Source organism: Tilletiaria anomala, assembly GCF_000711695.1.
Source record: "Tilletiaria anomala UBC 951 chromosome Unknown K437scaffold_66, whole genome shotgun sequence".
In the NCBI taxonomy this organism is placed as follows: domain Eukaryota; kingdom Fungi; phylum Basidiomycota; class Exobasidiomycetes; order Georgefischeriales; family Tilletiariaceae; genus Tilletiaria; species Tilletiaria anomala.
Genome location: NW_013546956.1, coordinates 82,811 through 101,545, shown reverse-complemented (window position 1 = coordinate 101,545; position 18,735 = coordinate 82,811). Strand labels below are relative to the sequence as shown.

At 55.0% G+C, this 18,735-nt stretch overlaps 8 protein-coding genes across 8 annotated transcripts; 5 read left to right on the top strand and 3 right to left on the bottom strand.

Annotated features, from left to right (window-relative positions):
- Window positions 1-1,145: 1,145 nt before the first annotated feature.
- Window positions 1,146-2,651, top strand: K437DRAFT_257727 (uncharacterized protein). Its single transcript, XM_013386760.1, has 2 exons — window positions 1,146-1,599; window positions 1,666-2,651. The coding sequence occupies exons 1-2, from the start codon at window positions 1,345-1,347 to the stop codon at window positions 2,242-2,244; spliced, it is 834 nt and encodes a 277-aa protein (XP_013242214.1). The 5' UTR covers window positions 1,146-1,344; the 3' UTR covers window positions 2,245-2,651.
- A 2,389-nt stretch (window positions 2,652-5,040) lies between these two features.
- Window positions 5,041-7,354, top strand: K437DRAFT_157159 (uncharacterized protein). The gene is made up of 6 exons (XM_013386759.1): window positions 5,041-5,845; window positions 5,919-6,051; window positions 6,124-6,155; window positions 6,219-6,489; window positions 6,569-6,909; window positions 6,979-7,354. The coding sequence occupies exons 1-6, from the start codon at window positions 5,366-5,368 to the stop codon at window positions 7,174-7,176; spliced, it is 1,455 nt and encodes a 484-aa protein (XP_013242213.1). The 5' UTR covers window positions 5,041-5,365; the 3' UTR covers window positions 7,177-7,354.
- Window positions 7,355-7,555: 201 nt separating this feature from the next.
- K437DRAFT_278859 (putative acyl-CoA oxidase) lies at window positions 7,556-10,354 on the bottom strand (the record flags this gene model as incomplete). The annotated part of the gene is made up of 9 exons (XM_013386758.1): window positions 7,556-7,632; window positions 7,722-8,061; window positions 8,153-8,273; window positions 8,389-8,812; window positions 8,929-9,328; window positions 9,408-9,618; window positions 9,684-9,826; window positions 9,901-10,106; window positions 10,210-10,354. 9 exons carry the CDS (start codon window positions 10,352-10,354, stop codon window positions 7,556-7,558), a joined length of 2,067 nt encoding a protein of 688 aa, XP_013242212.1.
- Window positions 10,355-11,168: 814 nt separating this feature from the next.
- Window positions 11,169-11,773, top strand: K437DRAFT_157153 (uncharacterized protein). The gene has a single exon (XM_013386757.1). It carries the CDS (start codon window positions 11,258-11,260, stop codon window positions 11,705-11,707), a length of 450 nt encoding a protein of 149 aa, XP_013242211.1. The 5' UTR covers window positions 11,169-11,257; the 3' UTR covers window positions 11,708-11,773.
- A 454-nt stretch (window positions 11,774-12,227) lies between these two features.
- K437DRAFT_257723 (uncharacterized protein) lies at window positions 12,228-13,189 on the bottom strand. The gene has a single exon (XM_013386756.1). It carries the CDS (start codon window positions 13,096-13,098, stop codon window positions 12,439-12,441), a length of 660 nt encoding a protein of 219 aa, XP_013242210.1. The 5' UTR covers window positions 13,099-13,189; the 3' UTR covers window positions 12,228-12,438.
- Window positions 13,190-13,407: 218 nt separating this feature from the next.
- On the top strand, window positions 13,408-14,592 carry K437DRAFT_237539 (putative IMP4-component of the U3 small nucleolar ribonucleoprotein). Its single transcript, XM_013386755.1, has 2 exons — window positions 13,408-13,560; window positions 13,646-14,592. Exons 1-2 carry the CDS (start codon window positions 13,558-13,560, stop codon window positions 14,510-14,512), a joined length of 870 nt encoding a protein of 289 aa, XP_013242209.1. The 5' UTR covers window positions 13,408-13,557; the 3' UTR covers window positions 14,513-14,592.
- Window positions 14,533-17,872, bottom strand: K437DRAFT_275057 (uncharacterized protein). The gene is made up of 2 exons (XM_013386754.1): window positions 16,533-17,872; window positions 14,533-16,456 (listed from the first exon to the last, which is right to left on the bottom strand). The coding sequence occupies exons 1-2, from the start codon at window positions 17,635-17,637 to the stop codon at window positions 14,598-14,600; spliced, it is 2,964 nt and encodes a 987-aa protein (XP_013242208.1). The 5' UTR covers window positions 17,638-17,872; the 3' UTR covers window positions 14,533-14,597.
- Window positions 17,873-18,311: 439 nt separating this feature from the next.
- Window positions 18,312-18,576, top strand: K437DRAFT_269288 (uncharacterized protein; the record flags this gene model as incomplete). The annotated part of the gene is made up of 2 exons (XM_013386753.1): window positions 18,312-18,317; window positions 18,412-18,576. The coding sequence occupies 2 exons, from the start codon at window positions 18,312-18,314 to the stop codon at window positions 18,574-18,576; spliced, it is 171 nt and encodes a 56-aa protein (XP_013242207.1).
- Window positions 18,577-18,735: the final 159 nt, after the last annotated feature.

The following is an 18,735-nucleotide window of genomic DNA, read 5'->3' as shown; positions in this document are numbered from 1 at the left end:
GAGCTTGATCAGCAGCAAGAACGTAAGCTGCAGAAGTGGCACTATTTCGTGTCCATGCCCTTGCGAGCGATGGAACTTTGCAGTAGCACGACTCGGCTGTTGAAACCAGCGTTTTGTCTAGAGTCTAGCCGCTAACTACTTGTAAATGTCACCTGCTTTAGTGGGTGTTAAAAGGTGCGAGAAACCGGCCAATCCACACTCTTAAAGGGTTTATACAGTACTACTTCAAGCAATGAGCTGGCTCCCCGGCGGACGATCGAAACAATTTGATGTACTTGTGCATAGTAACACGTGCGCAATGTGCTTCAGACTTAGGGTTATGATTCGCAACCCTCCTCGGTCCTCCGCGGGAAACTCGAGAAGAATGACCCGATGACTGGGCGAGCGATCCTTCCAACCCCCTTTTGATGGAAATTGGTCTCCTTGCGTTGACTGATGGAATCGACTCCAGCCTCATTCCCTTCATTCCAATCACCAAGGAGGTCACCAGCATCCTCACAACATCACCATAACCAGGGCAGTGGGCGAATAAGAAGACTGTGAAGCTTAATGACATCGAGATGACTCAGAGAAGGAACCACACGAATTATGAGCAGCAGAGTCATGAAAACTTGGCGCCTGGTGGGTCACGCCAGAGACATTGCAGCTGAAGCAACCACAAAGTCTGCACGCTTGATGGAACCTTCCCAACTTTGACAGCCTCTGGCCCTGATCTCGCGCCAGTGACTACATATGTAGTATCTGTCAGCAAGGGCTATATACTGGCGCTGGCCATTGATCAACGCATGGCCCCATTGACTCCACACAGGTTCGTTGACCTTGCAACCTTCGGAGCCGATATGGTACATACCATTGCCATCGTCTCCCATCGTTCACGGCGCCCGGGCCTTGAGACCTTCACTCGAGTACTCTAGTCTCGAAGCCTTTCCAGTCATCAGATCCTGCCTTGCAATGTGCAAGGCCCTGCAAGGCACAAGCTGCAATCTCGCCGTCGGCTTTATTGGTGCTCGGTGCTCGCTGATCCAGAACTTGAGCAGTCTTCGGCCTTCGGTCATGTGGCATGGGGATGCATGTTCTTCCCTTTTGTTTACAATACAAAGCACTGCTTTCTTGAAGGTCTTCTCGTGATATCGCTCACCGTCTCAGCTCTCACCAGCTCATACCCTGCATTCATCATACGTGCCCCAAGCGGCGAATGACCCACTTGCTGCTCACCTTCTGCAATCCTCCGCAGTTCTTGCCTAATCACTTCCACAATCTTACCGCAACTAACTAAGATGCCGCCAAGCCATGAAACGCCCTTCGTTTGTACCTCGCTCCCTCAGTTAACCAAAATTCGAAGACATGCCAGGCTTCTGGAATGAATCATCACTACAAAATGCCGGCGTCATCTCAAGCTCTGCTCTCTGTCCGCCGTTCACCCCTCTCCGTGCGACCTTCCTCACTTCCCTCTCGTGCATCCACACTCTCTTCCACCCATCTGATCCACACGCTCATTTAAGTTACTCATTCACTTCCATCATGCAGCCCACCATTATACTCCTACTCATTCTCGGTGCTCTGACATTTGTGCACAGCGGGCCCAACCCTGAAAACTATGTGAGTCTTGAACGCGCATGTACGGGAGTTGCACAAGAGCTGAGCGGCCCTTGCATGCTGTGACAGCACGAACGCGAAGTCCCCCTCGGTGGCCGCAGCAGCAAGCATCAGCGGCCCGTCCAAGTGCTCGGTGGTGCGGACCTCCTCAAACGTACTCCAACCTCCCACCACCAAGGCTTGAAATCTTCGATCGTGTCCTCAGTGGCAGGCGACCTGCACTTGCAGAAGCTGCCGGACCTCGCTCACCTCAGCTGTCCACGCGGTTGGACAAAGGTGGCTTACGGCGAAGCGATCGACCACAGGGGTGACATGAGCGAGGTCGAGCTGCGCATGTCAATCCTGGCTCCGCGCGCCAGCAGCAGAAACAGCAACCATAACAACAGAAGCCACAAACACTCTTCTTCGGGTATCACCTGCCAGGGTGAGATGTGCTGCTACAAGTTCGAAAACGTACGTGGACCCAAGGGGATCCGCGTGAACGAAGTGAACAGCTCTACGTCAACTAGCAGCAAGGGCAGCAGCAGCAGTGGTGGTGGGAACAACACCTCGAACACCTCTGAGAACTCGCTTGTCAACGCTAGCGGCGCAACGATCAGCGTTTGCATTTTGGCGATTTGCAATGCATGCAAGAACGGCTGCAAGTAACCACTCTTCGCTGAGTGCGTCGTGCAGCGCTTACCATGATTCATGCAAGAAACCTGCTTGGGCATCGTCACTTGGCTTGCGTTGGCGACGTCGCTGCTTTCACATGCCACCTGGATGTGAGCTGGCGTCAAATTTCGCTTTTTTTCTGTTCGTCCCTCCCTGCTATGGCTCAATGTCTTGTTTTTCGGATGCCCGCTGGGGCCCAAGAGTCGTACTCAGTTCCATGCAGCACGCACTGCTCTGCTCTCGCCTCTCGGGCCCGCCAATTGTAGTCCTTCTGTCTTCTACTTTACATACTTCAATCTAGCACGCTCATCGGAATCCAGCATATTATTGGCTTTGGCATTGCGCAATGTCCTGCAAGGAGACTCTACGTGCTGCCAACCCCCCGTTAAAACTAGTACAGGCTACGCAGCTCGGGCTTCGCTCTCATCTAGCAGTGAATGATGATTGCATTCTGCTTCTTGCCTCTCATGCTTTGATAGTCCTCCCCGCGACAAAACATTTGGCGCTTTGTGTTGAACGTTGAGGAGATCGGGCCCTTTCCGAGCCTGTATGAGCAGGTGGAAATTCTCGTGTATGTCATACCCTCAGGTACCTCCAGCAGAAGCCGCTCTGACTTGAAGCACGGGCGAATTAAAGTCAATTGAACAGACGCGACTCATGGGTGTGCTCACATCAAGACTCGGCTTCTTGTCTCCCGCTGATGCCTCACTCAAAATCGCTAATGTGGGAAGAGTAGCCGATTCAATGAACTCGCTTGATTCGAATTTGCGCAGGCCTCGTGGTGGTCGAAAGGCGATGTGGGCCTGTTCGTTGCCTCTTTGTTTCCTGTGCGGCCCTTCCTTCGGCTTCGGGGTTCATTGAAGGGTTCGTAGAAGACTTGTAAGCCAAGAATTGGGGCTCGTTGGAATGACAGGAAGTTCCAGTGGGTCCCAAAGCTCTTCACCTCGAGTTCTACCAAGCCCCTACAAGACAAAGCAAAAGAAAGGATCTCCTCGACTACGAAGCACGGCTTCGTCTACAATGAGGACGAGTGGTGTCGCTGGGACAGAGTTGGGGGACCGGCGCAGTTACTGTTGCCCTCCCAGTACCCTTGGCTCCACAGTACATGCCCAAAATGCTACCCGATGGCCAGATTGCCCATGCATAGATGTGGCCTTCTCCATGACGTATTTCAATCAAGCGTTGAAGGTTATTATTGCCCTTCGCGCCAGAAATGTAGACCTCCTCCCAAAGCCCCACCAAGGACACTGTGTCGGGGGCCCCGCGGAGAGATTGCGCCAGTAGAGAATAGCGAGCACGCGATTTGGTGCTCGCCTTCGCCATCTATCGCTTCGACAAGTTCATGCTGCTTCTTGCAACCATAGTTCGAGTCATTCGAGAGAAGGACGCACGTCATACCCATAAATGCTTTCAATCGCACTCCGGCAGACTCGCGCTGCGGCGCCATTCGTCATCACACCATCCTAAGCAAAGGCCGGCGCCCGCCAAGATGCAGATCATTTCCGAATGTTCAAGATCCAAGATCTGTGAGATCTGCTGGAAATATGGAGATACGGAGACTGTGCCCGAGCGAGAGCTCACCTTCGCGAACGGTGCACCATCTGGAGCCTTACATGGGGGGAAGAAATCCAATGTGAAGTGCCGACAAAGTGTCTGGACATAGGTACGAGGCACGGGGACACGTTTCAATTGAAGTATCGCAAGTGAATAAGCTTTGCATCGTCTAGCATCCTTCGCCAGGGCCAGAGAAAGCTGGCCATGCACTACATACAATACATCCAAGCATCAACCCAGCTACACTTCTGGCATTATCCCCGCCTTTTTGTCTCCGGTGGCACTCGGACGAGCGTTGGACCCCACTAGAACCCCCAATGCGATTCTTCTCGTTGCAGTAACCAGCCAAACCTTGCCCGGGTTACGGTGTGCACTTTATGGGCCACAACAGAGCTCAATTTTTCAATAGGCGCACGAATTTCCCAATAAGCCCCTTCCCGAGTCCTTTGCGGACACACTTTCGACTGCTTGCCTCCAGCCATTGCATTTGTTGGCCATTGACCGACAGGCGCGCTCTTTAGGGCGTCCGTTGGATGCAACGCTGGCGCCAACTGGACGTGCAAATGAACTTTGCCTGCAAAAACTTACTGTTCCCGAGATAAACGGGGCGAAGGTCACACAACACACACCTTTTTGTCAGCTCCACACCTGTGACTGAAAACGCAATTCAGCAAAGGCCTTCTCGCAGCCAACAGATCGCTCCGCGCTAGACAATCAACGCATCTGCATGAATTCCATGAGAGAGGTCGCAAATGTTACATGTGTAATGGCGACATCCGCTTTCCTTGCAAGCGGCCAACTTCTCACCACTGAGAAAGCTGCGGTAGCTTCCAATGACGATCAGCATATTTCTAACATCCATCACGACAAACTCAAGAATGGCGACATAACCAAGTCTACCTCGAGGTGAAGGAAAGAAGCGAAAGATTCGCCTTGACCGCTGCGGCTGAAGGCTGCGCAAAAAGTCTGCTCCTACCACTGTGGTCGCGACTAGCTCGTCATCCGCCCATGAGCTATACAACGTGTTCCGAGGGCACTCCGCTGACTTTCTTCAGCAGCCTCAGACCATGCAACGCGCCCGTTACTGCTTATCGATCTCCAGTCCTCCAATGACCTAGTATTAATTATCAACAAAGCTTATTCTTGTTTTATCTCCGAAAGAGCGGCCCTGTCCTTGCGCAAAACCGTCCTTTGGAAGCTAAGCTAATTCGTATGATGTCAGCCATGCGACTGCCCCACGTCGCCTCCACATGAAAACGTTGGGCGGCACGATGGCGAGCAAGTGTGTCTAGGTGCATCCTTCGCTGCTCTCCAAAGTCAGATAGGCGGCAGCGTGGATGTGCAACCGTCAAAGAGTACTTAAGGATGTTCGTTCTTCCCCTCTACGCCTCTTTTCCGCAATCATCAGGTGCCACTCCTCCCCTTGGCTCCTCCTGCGTCCTTTTCCGTCTTCACCATCTTCTCTTAATCTTGTTTCAGGTCAGAGCTTTGACTCAACCAACGACTCCTGCCTCTCTCCGCCCTCATTCATTGATCTCTTCCTAACTTCTAGTCATTCAGCATGAAACTCTCGCCCGCCTTCCTCGCCACGGCCTTCCTGGCCTTTACCAGCTCAGCCGTCGCGTTCCCTGAGTATCTCGCTCGTGGCTTCAACATCTACCCGTCATCCGCCGCGACGGACACGCCACTGCAGGCTGCGTTCCGCAAGAAGGTGGCCGAGGTCAAGGCCGGCGGCGACGTGTTTGAGAGGCGCGCCAACACCACGCGGCGCAATGAAAACGAGGAGTACCCGCGCACGATCTTCTCCCTACTCAACCCGGAGGCGTTCGATTACAACGAGCGCGACCAGTACATCGACCTTACATCCGACCAGCACAAGTTCATCGCTCCGGGCCCCCGCGACATCCGTGGACCTTGCCCCGGGCTGAACCTTCTCGCCAACCACAACTACCTCCCGCGCAACGGTGTCACCACTGTCGCGCAGGCCATCGACGCGATCAACCGTGTCTTTGGTGTGGAAGTCGAACTCAGCACCGCTCTTGTAAGCCTCTGATCTTTCCCTCAAGTTCCGAATACGGCAATTTTCCAATGATATTCGCTCTCTGACTTTTCAGAGCGTATACGCTGCCGTCTTCAACGGCAATGTCTTGGACACGACCTGGTCCATCGGCGGCCCCTACACACCAACTGGTATCGCAGGAGGAGTCCTGGACCTGGCTGGAGGTGCGGAGCCTCAGGGCATCAGCGGTGAGTGTTTCGAAGGGGAACCTACATGTGCTTGTTGCAACTCGCTGAACGGCGTTTGGTGAGAAACCATAGCTCACAATGTATACGAGGGTGATGCCAGCATTGTGAGTGATCAGTATGACCTGCACGCAAGGTCTAGAACGCTGATCAAGCCCCGACATGTACAGGTTCGCGAGGACTACTACCAGCCAGGTGCCAACAACGACAATGTCCACCTCAACATACAGCTCTTTAAAGAGCTGCTGGAGCTCGGAGGCAACGACACCACCGTTGGCAAGGATGTATACACGTCCGACCTGATGCTCAAACATAAGAGCATTCGCTGGGAGCAGTCCGTCCAGCGCAACCCTCTGTTCTACAATTCGCCTTTCGGCGGCTTGATCGTCACCACTGCCGCAGAGCGTTTCGTCGCCGAGTTTGCCGCAAACAACACGGCTGGTGAGCAGTGCTTTCAGTTTAATACCTACACTACTCTTTGCACCGCAATCTTGCTGACTTGATTGTACTCACTGCGCAGGACCTGATGGCAAGAATTTCATCTACCTCGATGAACCGAATCTGCTCGCCTTTTTTGGTGTCACCAAGCACGCGGATGGCACGCTCGAGTACAAGCCGGGCCAGGAGCGGCTCCTTCCTTCGTGGCACCGCAGGCCGCTGGCTGCGCAATTCGGCCTGGGTGATATTGTTCTGACTCTCTTGAACGCCGCAAAGACCAACCCGCACCTGCTGAGTATCGGTGGCAACGCTGGCAAGGTCAACACGTTCACAGGCGTCGATGTCGGTGATCTCACTGGTGGTCTCTACAACACGCAGACGCTCCTCGCGGACCCGGCCGCCCTGTCTTGCTACCTCTACCAGGTAAGTCGCACCGACATGCACTCTTCTCAGGTACCCCATCTAACTGATCGTCGTCTGTCCTGCTGTTAGGGGTTCGAGTCGGCTCTGCCTAGTGTGCTCGGCAACCTTTACAAGGTCGTGGACGACGCCCTCTCGCTCTTGAACAAGAACTACAACCCCGTGTGGCACAAGGCAGCGACCGCCAACGGCAACCCCTGCAAGTCTTACCAGGCCAATCTTGAGAAACAGTCTGCCAAATACCCCGGTAGCAAGGTTGGGAACAAGTAGATGACCCAATGAACTACCCCGACGCTTGAGCGATAGATATCTTGTACAATCATAAATTTCGACTTCTTCCGGTGCAGGAGTTTTCAGCCAATTGGCTCCCAGCTGGTCCAGTTGATTGTCTCATTGCGAAGCATTAGGCGATGCATCCCGGCCAGGGTGTGAAGTGAGCCAGAGATTATACTTCGGCAGGAGAGCTCCCGTTTTTACGCCAGAGAGAAATAGAAAAGCTATAGTACCCTTGCCGCGTGCTTGCTTGCCTGTAGCGGGATAAGTCTTCATCCTCACGATCGAATGGATGTACAAAGACAATTAGAAATTTTGCGGATGCTCACGAAGGGGTTACAAATCAAGAAGAGATGGAAAGGGAAGGCTGCAGCGCTCATAGCTTGCTCGCTCTCGGAATCTCATCCATGTCGGCGGCGTCGAGGTCATCGATGTTGACGTCCCATCGCGTTGCTGCGCACAGAGGGGTTAGAAACACAATTTCAATGCACGCGGCCACAAAACGGTCACTTCTGTCGGCAGGGAGGAGGGACGGCACGTACAGTTGATCGGCTCGCGGACGGCAAAGTCGAACAGAGCCTCGTAGGCCATGCCATCGGCCCTGCCGAGGGACGAGTTGAGCAAAAAGTCCGGCAGGGCGAACGCGTCGACGAGCGGAACTGCCTGCGGGCGCACCTCGGCGAGGAGCTCCTGCACCTTGTTGGAGACAATATGCGCCTGGCGCCCGTCGATGAAGCCCGAGGTAAGGAAGTCGGCGGCTTCCTGCTCCATGGTGTAGCAGCAGAAGAGCAGGTAGAGGCGCTGCATGATCTGGCGCAGTGCTGGCTTACGGTTCAGCTCGTCGTCGTTGAGAATCGCGAGGGAGAAGTTGCGGACGACGAGCTGTGCGCCCAAGGGGCAAAGAGGGTAATAACGCTTGTTAGCACCTGGAACGTATGTGGCGATCTGGCCCTAAGAGTTAGGGGGGACATACGAATTGCGAATGCGCCTTGCTGCAACGGTACATTTCGACCAGCAGGCTATTCCAGCTGCGCCGCGCGTTGTCGCGCAGCTGCAGTGTCTGCTCGACGAGGTACGCGGCACGATGCGCAAAGCTATGAAAGGATGGGGCCGGCGCGGGCATGTCAGCGGTCAGCATCTGTATGCACGAATGCACGGACCTCTCGCGCGTGTGTCGGCCGGAAACGATGCAAGCCCGGCTGTGCTCACCTCTTAATGAAAAAGACGGGCGAGTAGAGGTCTCCTATGTACTTGATGTCGGCCCTATCGTCCTTCTTGGCGAGGTAGCGGGCCATGTACTCTGTCGTGACGTTCTTCTCGGCCGTGGCAGGATTTGTCTTAAGCTGGCGCATCATCTTGAATAGGTAGCGTGTACATTGCTGTGTCAGCATGTAACTGTCGCCCTCCCACGTCACGTTCGGCAGGTAGTCCGCGTAGAAGCTCGGCAGGCCGGAACTCATCGAGTAGCCGTGTCCCCCGCAGGCGCGCCGACACTCCTCGATCGCGCTCGCGGCAGTGAGCGTAACGAGTGACTTGAGTCCCGAGGACGAAGCGTGCGTGTCCGCCAGGAGCGAGAGGTCGCCGGACTGGACATTGTCCTCGTTGGCATGGTAGAGGTTGTACATAAATTTTGCTGCAGGCCGAGGCAAGTGAAGCGTATCAGTAGCAGCGCAGCACAAAAGCGAGCAACGATCTATTGTTCTCTTCCAGTGGGCTAGGCCCATCCCCCGGTGCACGTGCGTGCCTCACCAGTGTAGTGGAACGCAAAGGCCTGTGCGAGGATTGGCAAGAGCCTGTACTGGACCATGGTGTAGTCTAGCACCTGTGTCTCGACCGGCCTGCCGTGTTCGTCGAACTTGGGGGCGTCACGGTCTCCAAACTGCCTACGGATAGCGCAATAGCGTATGGCGATCGTCGTGGCGCGCATGAGTACGGTACGCGCATCCTGCACAATATTGGCGCGCACCCAGGTCAGCGTGCCGTACGTCAGCGCAGAATTCTTTGGTGGAACGTAGGCTGCCGTGTCGGGGTCAACTTTGGCGAAGCGCGCGAGCAGATTCATGTGCGGCACACGGACTTGGTCGAGGAGCAGCGTTCCGTTGTCGGTCGTGTTGTAGCCTGCCTTGGGGCCAATGTCTGCGATGATGCGCTTTGGTCGGTAGGAGGCAGGGCTGCTTGTCAACCTTCTTCCAAGGCTCGCGCAAGCAGGACGCTCGCGAGTGACTCACACCGGGCAAGGGTTCGCGAGTCTTGATGTCACGAATCTGAACGATGATCGGATGGGGGCCATAGCTCTTGCCCTTGAGGATGAGCTGTGCCATGACGATCGCATGGTCGGCCGAGCGGCCCAGGCCGCCAATCCACCATTTGGCCGATGTCAGCGTCGGGCTGTGGACGATGAACTCTTTGGTCTCCTCTTCGTATGTGCAGGTCGTTTCTCTATGAGGAAAAATGATCGGAAGTGAGCTATGACGAACGCAGAAGCAACAAAGATGGCGACTCACAGTCCTTGCACGTTGGAGCCGTGGCCGAGCTCGGTCTGCGCATAGCATCCGATGATCTGGTACGCCTCGGCGGGTTTGAGGAACGCCTCTCGCTGCTCATCTGTGCCCATGTTGCGGAGTGTGGTGATGAACATGCTCTTGTGCTAGTGAGAAAAGGGAAATGAGGAGCAGCAGTCAGGAGAAGCACTCTTGCTCAGCTCGTCCGGTCCAAGCTCACCAGGCCAAAAGGCGCCGGGGAGTCGCAGAGGAAGTCAGCATGGCGGCTCGTCTTGTCGGACCAGTTGTGCTCCCTCTGGAGCTGGGCGAGGCGCTTGTCCTTCTTCATGGCGGCACGGAAGCGCTCCGTACGGCCGAGGTAATGCATGGAGCTCTTGTCGAAGGCGGGGTCGTTGGCGAGGACGTTGAGCAGATAGGTCTGCTCTTCTACTCAATGCCGATGCCCAGTGAGAGTCGATGTGTGGGCAGGTCAGCACGATTTTGACGTGCAGAAAAAATGCAACAAGCACGAAGGATTATGCCCACATACCGAGGTAGGCCTTGCCATGGATGTACTCGGCCATATCCTGGGAGTCGAAGCTGGCCTTTGCGCGCTCGTATCCGAGGAGCTTATTACCAGAGATGCCGGCGGGGGTCAGGTGGGCCGGGATGGCGACGTTGATGGGCGGAGCCATGGCTGATAGGTAGCTATGCAGGTGCGTTGGGCTTTGCTGGCCATGGACTCGCTGCTGATGGAGGCCGCGCGGGTTTCTTTGACGACGTCAATATGGGCGAGGCTGGAAAGGGGTGCTGCGTGAGAAGGGTGATAGACTTCGAGGCAAGAAAGATGAGGGGGCGACGAAGATGATGATGACCAAAACCAGCACGGAAGAAAGAAGAACCCATATATGTATGATACCCACGCACTGGACAGCCTGTGAGATGTTAGGTCTGACGAGCTGGATGATCCGGTCCACCGTCTTCCTGGCTGGCTCACTGGAGGACTTGGTTGGCATACGCCAATGCCCGAATCCTTCATATCCCATTCCGGCTAACGGGAATGGGGCGGGCCGGTCTGGTCTTTGGGGGACGGTAGAGGAGTCGGCAAGGAAGTGTATTACGTAATCGTGCTTCCCTTGGCAGAAACAGAAAGCCGCTTCATATCCTGCAGCCTCACACACCTCTCGGTCTCGCTGGCCTGAACTGTGGGGATGAATGATATGCGACCGGCTCCATCGGTCACAACAATAACGACAAGTTCAAGAGAGAGGTGGAACTTTTGTTCGCTCTGCATGCTGATCAGAAAGAAGCTGTTTTATTACTTACTGTATGCGTATGTACACGAAGAGCACAATAGTGGTTGGTACATGGCCAACAAGACGCGCGATGTCCAGGCGTTTTTCAGCTTTGCATTTATGTAGCAGCGCTGTCGGGACGAGAATCAAGATGCTTACAGTGACCCCCTCTATTCCCTCCGCTGTGCATCCTGGGCCGTCGAACACCTCGTCTGCAAACTACGCTTGTTACCTCCGACAGGTCTGCAGGCCACTGCTGCTGCCCGAGCCCGAGATTTACCGCGAGCACCCCCGGACGGATCAATGGATGGGAGCATCAAAGGTCTCGATCTTAGATCTATACATTCGCTAGCTCATGTCGTTCTGGCGTTCCAGATCCCCTCTTGTTGTAGCTCGTCTGTGCTGCAGAGCAAAAGAGAACCATGGAACTCGAGTCGCTTGAGATCCACAGTTGCCAGTCGGCATCATGTCGACCTTGGATGCTGCTCCTGCCTTGGTCTAGCGCACCAGCGTGCTCCCCCATCACCAAGCGTACATATAAACGTTTGTACGACCTTCGAGCATTCAAGAGTACATACGAGTACAGAAAAGCTCAGGCCCCAGCGGTGCCTATACGCGGCCGCGGAACGGCATGTAGCGATGTCTGCCAGCCACCTCACAATGCACGCTGCGAACATCAAGCTTGCTGCCCGCACTTTCGATCAACAGGTCCATGATGACGCTGCCGCTCTTCCTGACGTCTCTCGTGCTTAAAATCCCTGCTCCTCTACACGCGGATGCCGCCGCCAATGCGCACAGGCGCATCGCAGAACCTTCTGCGCGTCAGAGCGGCTGACCAAGCGGCCCTGCGGTGCAACGTAGGCGTCGCTCCTGCTGGGCGAGTTGATCAGTCGGCCGCCGTCGCTTGATGTGATGGCAAGTATCGAGGCCATGGCGATGAATCAATGCGGACTTGGCGAGCGGCCGAACGTGTCTTCACTGCGCGAGATTGATTCTTGCTCCCTATTTTCGTATGCCTAGAACAGTTAGCCTGCGCAAGGGTAAATCGAGCAGGTCCGATAGAGATGGCTGGCCAATTGAACATAAGAAGCTCGGAACCAATCACCCAAGGGATGCGCGGGGTACGCATGTGCAGTGGCAGCATTGCCTTCTCTTTGCAATTTGAGTTACGTAAACCAAAGTCAAACAATTGGCTCAAAGTGGCTCTCTCCTGTATTCAATCTACATACGAGACGTACACGCTGCGCAGTTCAAGAGCGAAACCAAATAGCATGTAAAGAGAAATGTTTCATGCGTGCAATACGATAAAAGTACATGATGGTGGACGAGACAAAGGCCGGACTTGGACGGGCACTTTAGGGGGGTCGGGTTCGTTGAGAGTTGTACCTTGTTCCGGCTGGCTTTGCTTTGATCCACCGAGCGATTGCAAGCAACTGCGGCCTCAAAGCGTCATACCGCTGGCGTTCTTGCTCGAGTGGTAGAATTCAAGCAGACTGCGATGCCGCTAATGGTGTCGCCGGCGGTGGGGATGCAGACTCCGCCGCCGCGGCCTGTGCCTCCGCGTTTTCGCTTGATGATACCGCAGCCGGATGTTGTCCTTTTGACGATGATGATGCTGATCCTCGTGGCGAAGCTGCCCTCTGTGCGCGCAACGCTGCTAGCCGCTCCTCTTTAAGCGACTGGACAAGGCCCAGCTTCTCCATCTGCGCGCGCAAACTCGCTACCGCGCCCATCTCGCTCCTGAGCTTCCTACCAAAGACGCCAAGTTCGTCGTCCCCAGTCGAACGGACATACTCGTCCAGTCCTCCAGCCTTCTTGATACAGCGCATCGCTTTAGTCGTCACCTTCATCTCGACCACACGCCCAAGGATCCGAGACTCCAGATGCTTGCTCTGCACATTCGGCTCCCAACGCCGTGCTGTCTTTTGCCGGCTCTTAGGCACATTGTGACCGCTCTGGAGCTGCGTGAGATGGTAGAGGCCTGTCTGCGATCGCTTGAACACTTGGCCTGATGCGATGGCTTGCCGCAGTGTGTTGCGTGATTTTGGCGACGAGCGAGCGCTTGTTTTGGACGAGGCGCCGGGGCCGGAGCCCCTCGCCCCACGGTACGTTGTCCGCGAGAGGCATGCGAGTGTTGGCAGCATGGCGCGTGACTGTGGTGCTTTTTGGCCGAATCAGAGCCCTTGATGATGAGCGTTTGTGCTGGTGCAAAGAAAATATTTCACGATACCCCCATCAGCAAGGTGCCAAGAAGAAAGGAACGAGACCTCGGCTCGACGACTAGAGAGAGGGAGGCGCTTATAGCATAGTGTCAGTTGCTTTGAGGTTTCGGAACTCGGAACATGCGCGCCTTTTTTTTCTGAGCGAGATTCTCGCGGATCGCCATTGCACATGTGCTCATTGGTTGCCGTTTGCCCCTTGCTGCATTGTTACAAGCTTGTCATTGGGTGCAGACCTGATAGAAGCTGCATCGGGAAGCTCCAAAAGGACCACGCCTGCTTCGACAACTGGATACAACCAGATATATGCTGGGAAAGTGAATTAACCTCGCAGTGATACGAACCGCGCTTACGTTCCGGCAAAGATTACAGCATCTAGCAAAAATGGTGAGTGCTAGCCTCGACCTTCCACAGAAGCCACCAAGATTTCATTAACTGATGTCGACGCACTGATTTTCCTGTCCAACAACAGCTGCGGAGACAGATCCGCGAACGCCGCGAGTACATATACAAAAAATCGCTTGAGGAGAAAGAGCGGCAGATCTGGGCGAAGAAGCAGCAGATCCGCCAGCTTCTCGCAGAAGGCAAGCCCATCCCGCCCGAGTTGCGAGAAGATGCCAAGGCACTCGGAGGCAAGCTGACCCTCGATGAAGGACAGAGCGAACCCGCGACATCCATAGACGACGAGTACGCCCGTGCAGGGCTGTACGAACCCAAGATCCTGATCACCACCTCGCGTGATCCGTCCTCTCGTCTGACGCAATTCGCCAAAGAGATCCGCCTCGTCTTCCCCAACTCCACTCGGCTCAATCGCGGTGGCTACACTGTCGCCGACCTTGCCGCAGCGTGCCGTGCGAACAGCATTACCGACCTGATCGTCTTGCACGAGCACCGAGGCGTGCCGGACGCGATGGTCGTCTCACACTTCCCGCATGGGCCCACGCTGCTCTTTACACTCTCCAATGTCGTCTTGCGACACGAAGTCTCCGCACACGCGACATCGACCGTTTCAGAGCAGTACCCACATCTGATCTTTGAAAATTTTGGTTCCAAGCTCGGCGAGCGCGTCAAATCGGCGCTACGCTACCTCTTCCCCGTCGCCAAGGACACCAGCACGCGCGTCATGACATTCAACAACGCCAACGACTTTATTTCTTTCCGGCATCATGTCTACATCAAAATCTCACATCGCGAAGTGCAGCTAGCAGAAGTCGGGCCGCGCTTCGAGATGCGGCCATACGAGATCCGGCAGGGCACGCTCGAGCAGACAGAGGCGGATGTAGAATGGGTCCTGCGGCCGTATATGAACACAGCACGCAAGCGCAGCCAGCTGGCGTGAACCGTTTCAGCATTCGTTCTCAATATCTCTTGCATTACAAGCATGTTGTACTTTAAGCATCCTCCAAGCAGTCATCCATCTTATGCTAATATCGCTTGAAAATATCGAGCGCCATATACACGCTCTCCGCTTTGACGTGCTTCCACCGAAGGTCACTGTTGCGCAGCCGATACGTAAGCTCTGCAGGATCTGTCATTGTCATCTGCATACGTGCATTCTGCACCTCGTCGCTGGCACCACGCGCGGCCGCTAGTGGCTCTATGCTTTGAAAAATTAGAGCGGGAGTGACAAGCTGGAATACCTTCTGCTGTTGTTTGCCGCCATCATCATCATCGCCATCGCTTGATGAAGACTCGTCGGAAACCTCAACGACATCGATCGAAGAGGAAGAGAGCGTGCGTTGTAAGGATGGCCCATCCACTGTCATGAGCCCGATACTCGCAGAGCTAGCCGGTGCGCCGGTGCTGAGCGGCTTAACGATGTCTCCGTGGTCGACTGCTCGATGCTTTCGCCTGCTTGACGGAGACTCGGGCGCAAACATCTCAGCCGTCGTGCCTCCCCAGCTGGAAAGCGACAGTGAAGCAGACGCTGTTCTTCTGCTACATTGCTGCCCTCTGTCAACCTTTTGGCCGTCCCAAGGGGGTGTCATGCGTGCAGCGTCAGCTTCGCCTGCAAGAACGATAAAACCCTTCTGCCAAAGCACCCTGATGACCCAATCGAATACGCGACGCATCTTGGTTCCTACACTCTCCCTACTTGTGCTCTTTGCACCGTCCACCTTAGCCGCACGCTTCTGCATCTCATGTTTAACAAACCGTCGAACGAGTGTGCGCAGACGAGGAACGCGGCGGAGGTAGCGCACAGTGAACGCCGGTGGTAGTTGCCACATGTCTTGGTCTTTAGTGCTAGGCATGTTCGGAGGAAGGGAGGAGGGCAGGGCACAGTGCCGTCGCAGCCACTCTTGAGTATACAGCTCGACCGTGTCGCTATTCAGGTGCTTGCGGGAGAGCTTCACCGGATCTTCTAGCTTTGGCTGTTTACGAGGAGCGGGGACTGCCATTTTGTTGCCCTTCCAAGCAATGCTGACCAACTGAGGAGAAGATGACTCCGAAGCTGATGGCTGCTGCGATCCAGCTTGTTGTGCTGCGCCAGGTGCGCGATTCTCCTCATCCGAGTCTTTTTTCTTCAGCGACCGCCTTCGCGAGGATTGCAGAGTATCGACGGAGTGTGAGGACCAGGCCTGCTCGCTGGTTGCTGCTCCTTCGGTCGGATTGTTAGTGACCACACTATTATGACGATGTGCAAATGGCGTAGCGTTCAGGTCCTTTCCATTTTCGCGGTCGCCAAAGTCAAGTAATGTCGGCAAGTGGGCCGTACCAGCGTTCAAGCTCGCTTCTAGCTGCTTGAATGTCTCCAACCGGCTCTGCATCTTAGCACGAGCACTCTCGGGTAATCTGTTGTAAAAGCTGGATTTTGGCTTGGGCTCTAGCTGTCGTACTGCACCCGGGCTCTGCCTCTCCTTTCCTTCCGAATGTGCATCCCCCACCTTGGAAGGAAGACCCGCTGTGCCCACAGCTACGTGAGCTGCCACAGGTACCTCGGTCTCCCGCGCCTTGGTCGCCGTTGGAATTGTGAGCGGTTCTCCGCGCTCCAGCGCCTTGAAAGCCTCGGTCATCTTCTGGAAAAGCCCTTTACCCTGCTCTCTTTGCAGCCTCATGCGTTCACCAGCCAACATCATATTCACCGTGCGATTGGCTGCGGATGGAGCATTGTCATCAGGTGCGAACCCCGGCTCACAGCGGCCCGCAGCCGATGGATCAGGTATCGGTGCTGCAGTTGGCAGGTCACTGAGCTTGATGGCTTGGTGATAGGCGCCGCCCGGCATACTGGCTGAGTACCAGCGATTGATATGGCGCGTGAGGGCGTTCGGATCTTGTAAGATTCCTACCGTAGCGATGAAAAGTCATGTTAGCATCAAAAAAACAAAAGAAAAGAAAACGCTCCAAGCGGTAACACCCACGTATCCCTGCTTCTCCGTTTGCTGCAGCGATGATCCTCTCTTTCCAAAACGTCCTAATACTGCCTTCGACGCGCACGAGGTCGCCCACTTGGACCTCGTCCTCGCTGATAGCGGGGACGTACTCGTATTCAAGAGCCTCTAGGGACTCTTTCACCTTCTTTCCCATTGCACTCCCGTCCTCATCTGCCTCGGTTGGAGCAAACCTGAGACTCTTGGCGCCCCGATCCTTACCCTTGTTGAGAAACTGGTCCATAAGATCGTTGAAGGATGGCCAGCGGTACACGTCTGGCACGCGCCCATCGTCTGGAGGAACTCGCTTTCCAGGAGATTGGAATAGGTCGTATGTTCCGTCACCTTGCACGACTGTGCACAATTTTCCCTCGCTGTCGAGCATGGAATAGGTATAAGATACGGGGGTGTAGACGGCCGCATCGGCTGAAGCCAACTGATGAGTGTTGCCGTTGTCGATTACCCGCTGTTTTCCCCTGGCCTTTTCCGACAAGTGAACCTCTGACACTCGCTTGACGGATGCAGAGCTTTGACCCAAAGCGGCGCTTGGCTTCTTGAGACTCTCTAAGGATGCGCGCCCAGGCCATGCCTTCGTCAACTTGCTTTCACGCTCTTTCCGCGCCTTGTGTGCGCAAGAGTTCTTGATCACCCTGCGGTGCGCGTGCTGAACAAAGATGGTACCCGTTCCATCGTCAACCAGGTATGTTGTGCGCATCGTCTTTTCCTGTGTGATGGCGAGCACCTCGCCGACGACGATGAAGCGGCTGGCGGGGCGCTTGTACAGCCAAAAGAGACTTGCATCGCTGCTGGCCCCAGGTAGCTTGCGCAGTGTGCTTCGAATGTCGTGCACGCTTGTTTCAAGCGCATTGCACGCTTTGTCGGTATATAATAGCAGGCGACCAACATGCCCAGGGTGGAAGAGGTTGATGAGCTTGTCCGGCGGGGCATGCAAGGAGTGATGCCTTTGGCGGGAGGGACCAGCTGCAGGCGGATCTTGCACGAGGTCCTTGTCATCTTGATCATCTCCCTCGCTGTCAGAGACGTAGCGCCAGAGCGTATGCCCTGCGACCTGGACGGGGAATCCTTGCCGGCCCATCGCTGGATTGAACAGATGGTCGGTGGATAGTTGGGCTTAAGCTGGGAGCATCCCTCGCGACATCGATAAGGCCAGCGTGGCTGCATAAGGGCACGCGCGGATGTCCATTCTGAAGCGCAGAGATTTTTCTGTCTGTGCACTCAGAAGGACCTGCAGATATAATTGCAGCCCTCGAAGGGTCTCAATCTCACTGATGCCAAAGGTTGGCGAATGGATGGATACCAGTCAAGTTGCGTTTCTCTTGTTGTTCTCGCTCTTCCGCAAAACGCGGCGCGTCTTGTTCCCTCTGCAACAGTCCAAAGCGCATCACCACGACAATTCTCTGCGAAACCTGCCCTTGCTCCTGCTCCTGCTGAGGATATTCCACTGACTCGTCTTGGCGGCAAGTCGAACATCGCAGCTCAGCGTGAAGCTGAAGACAACAACGACCTGGAGGAGGAAGACGAAGCCGATCATCCTCTCGTCATGCAACTCCCATCTGCCTCTTTTCGGAATGTGGGAACACGTGATGATGATGACGATAATGGTGCGAACAGTCATGCACGAGATTGCCACTCTAGCAAGATCGACGAGGATATAGAGCCCGACGACTTACTCGGTGAAAACAATGCTGGTATACGCCTTACCTTGGCAGCTTAGCTTTAATAGCTTGTATGAGCGGCTTACAATTCGGAATGGATGTGCGTGTGATGGACGCTGGTACGGATAAGATATCTCTGCAAGACTATTTGGCTGAAGTCTCTCCTGGACTTCCCTCTTCCTACCTCTTGACAGACGGGCGTCGTCGCAGGAATGCTAGTCGCGATTAAATCCGACCTCGGGCACGACCTCTCATCCGGCGAGCAAGAGCTTATCGTCAGCGGAACAACAGTAGTAGCAATCATCGGCAGTCTGTCCACAGGGAAGCTTTCGATGCTCTCGGGCGGAGTTCAACCATGATCATCGCGGGCGTCTGCTTCTTGTTAGGGAGTTTTGAACAAGCGGCCAGTCAGGTCGTGAGAGAGTTGGTGCTTGGGCGGTTCATTCAGGGCTTGACGGTTGGGATGGAAAGTATGGTCATGCTGACTCAATACCAACTTTTCATCCTGTGACAGATGT

What these genes read in the sequence shown, in the direction of transcription:
- K437DRAFT_257723 (XM_013386756.1), bottom strand. Translation starts at nt 13,098, where the DNA reads ATGCTGCCAACACTCGCATGCCTCTCGCGGACAACGTACCGTGGGGCG.
- K437DRAFT_257727 (XM_013386760.1), top strand. Translation starts at nt 1,345, where the DNA reads ATGCCAGGCTTCTGGAATGAATCATCACTACAAAATGCCGGCGTCATC. An exon ending in GGCCCAACCCTGAAAACTAT is followed by an intron (nt 1,600 to 1,665) that starts GTGAGTCTTGAA and finishes ATGCTGTGACAG; the next exon opens with CACGAACGCGAAGTCCCCCT.
- K437DRAFT_157159 (XM_013386759.1), top strand. Translation starts at nt 5,366, where the DNA reads ATGAAACTCTCGCCCGCCTTCCTCGCCACGGCCTTCCTGGCCTTTACC. An exon ending in GGAGCCTCAGGGCATCAGCG is followed by an intron (nt 6,052 to 6,123) that starts GTGAGTGTTTCG and finishes GAGAAACCATAG; the next exon opens with CTCACAATGTATACGAGGGT. An exon ending in ACGAGGGTGATGCCAGCATT is followed by an intron (nt 6,156 to 6,218) that starts GTGAGTGATCAG and finishes CGACATGTACAG; the next exon opens with GTTCGCGAGGACTACTACCA.
- K437DRAFT_275057 (XM_013386754.1), bottom strand. Translation starts at nt 17,637, where the DNA reads ATGGGCCGGCAAGGATTCCCCGTCCAGGTCGCAGGGCATACGCTCTGG. An exon ending in AAACGGAGAAGCAGGGATAC is followed by an intron (nt 16,457 to 16,532) that starts GTGGGTGTTACC and finishes TCGCTACGGTAG; the next exon opens with GAATCTTACAAGATCCGAAC.
- K437DRAFT_157153 (XM_013386757.1), top strand. Translation starts at nt 11,258, where the DNA reads ATGGATGGGAGCATCAAAGGTCTCGATCTTAGATCTATACATTCGCTA.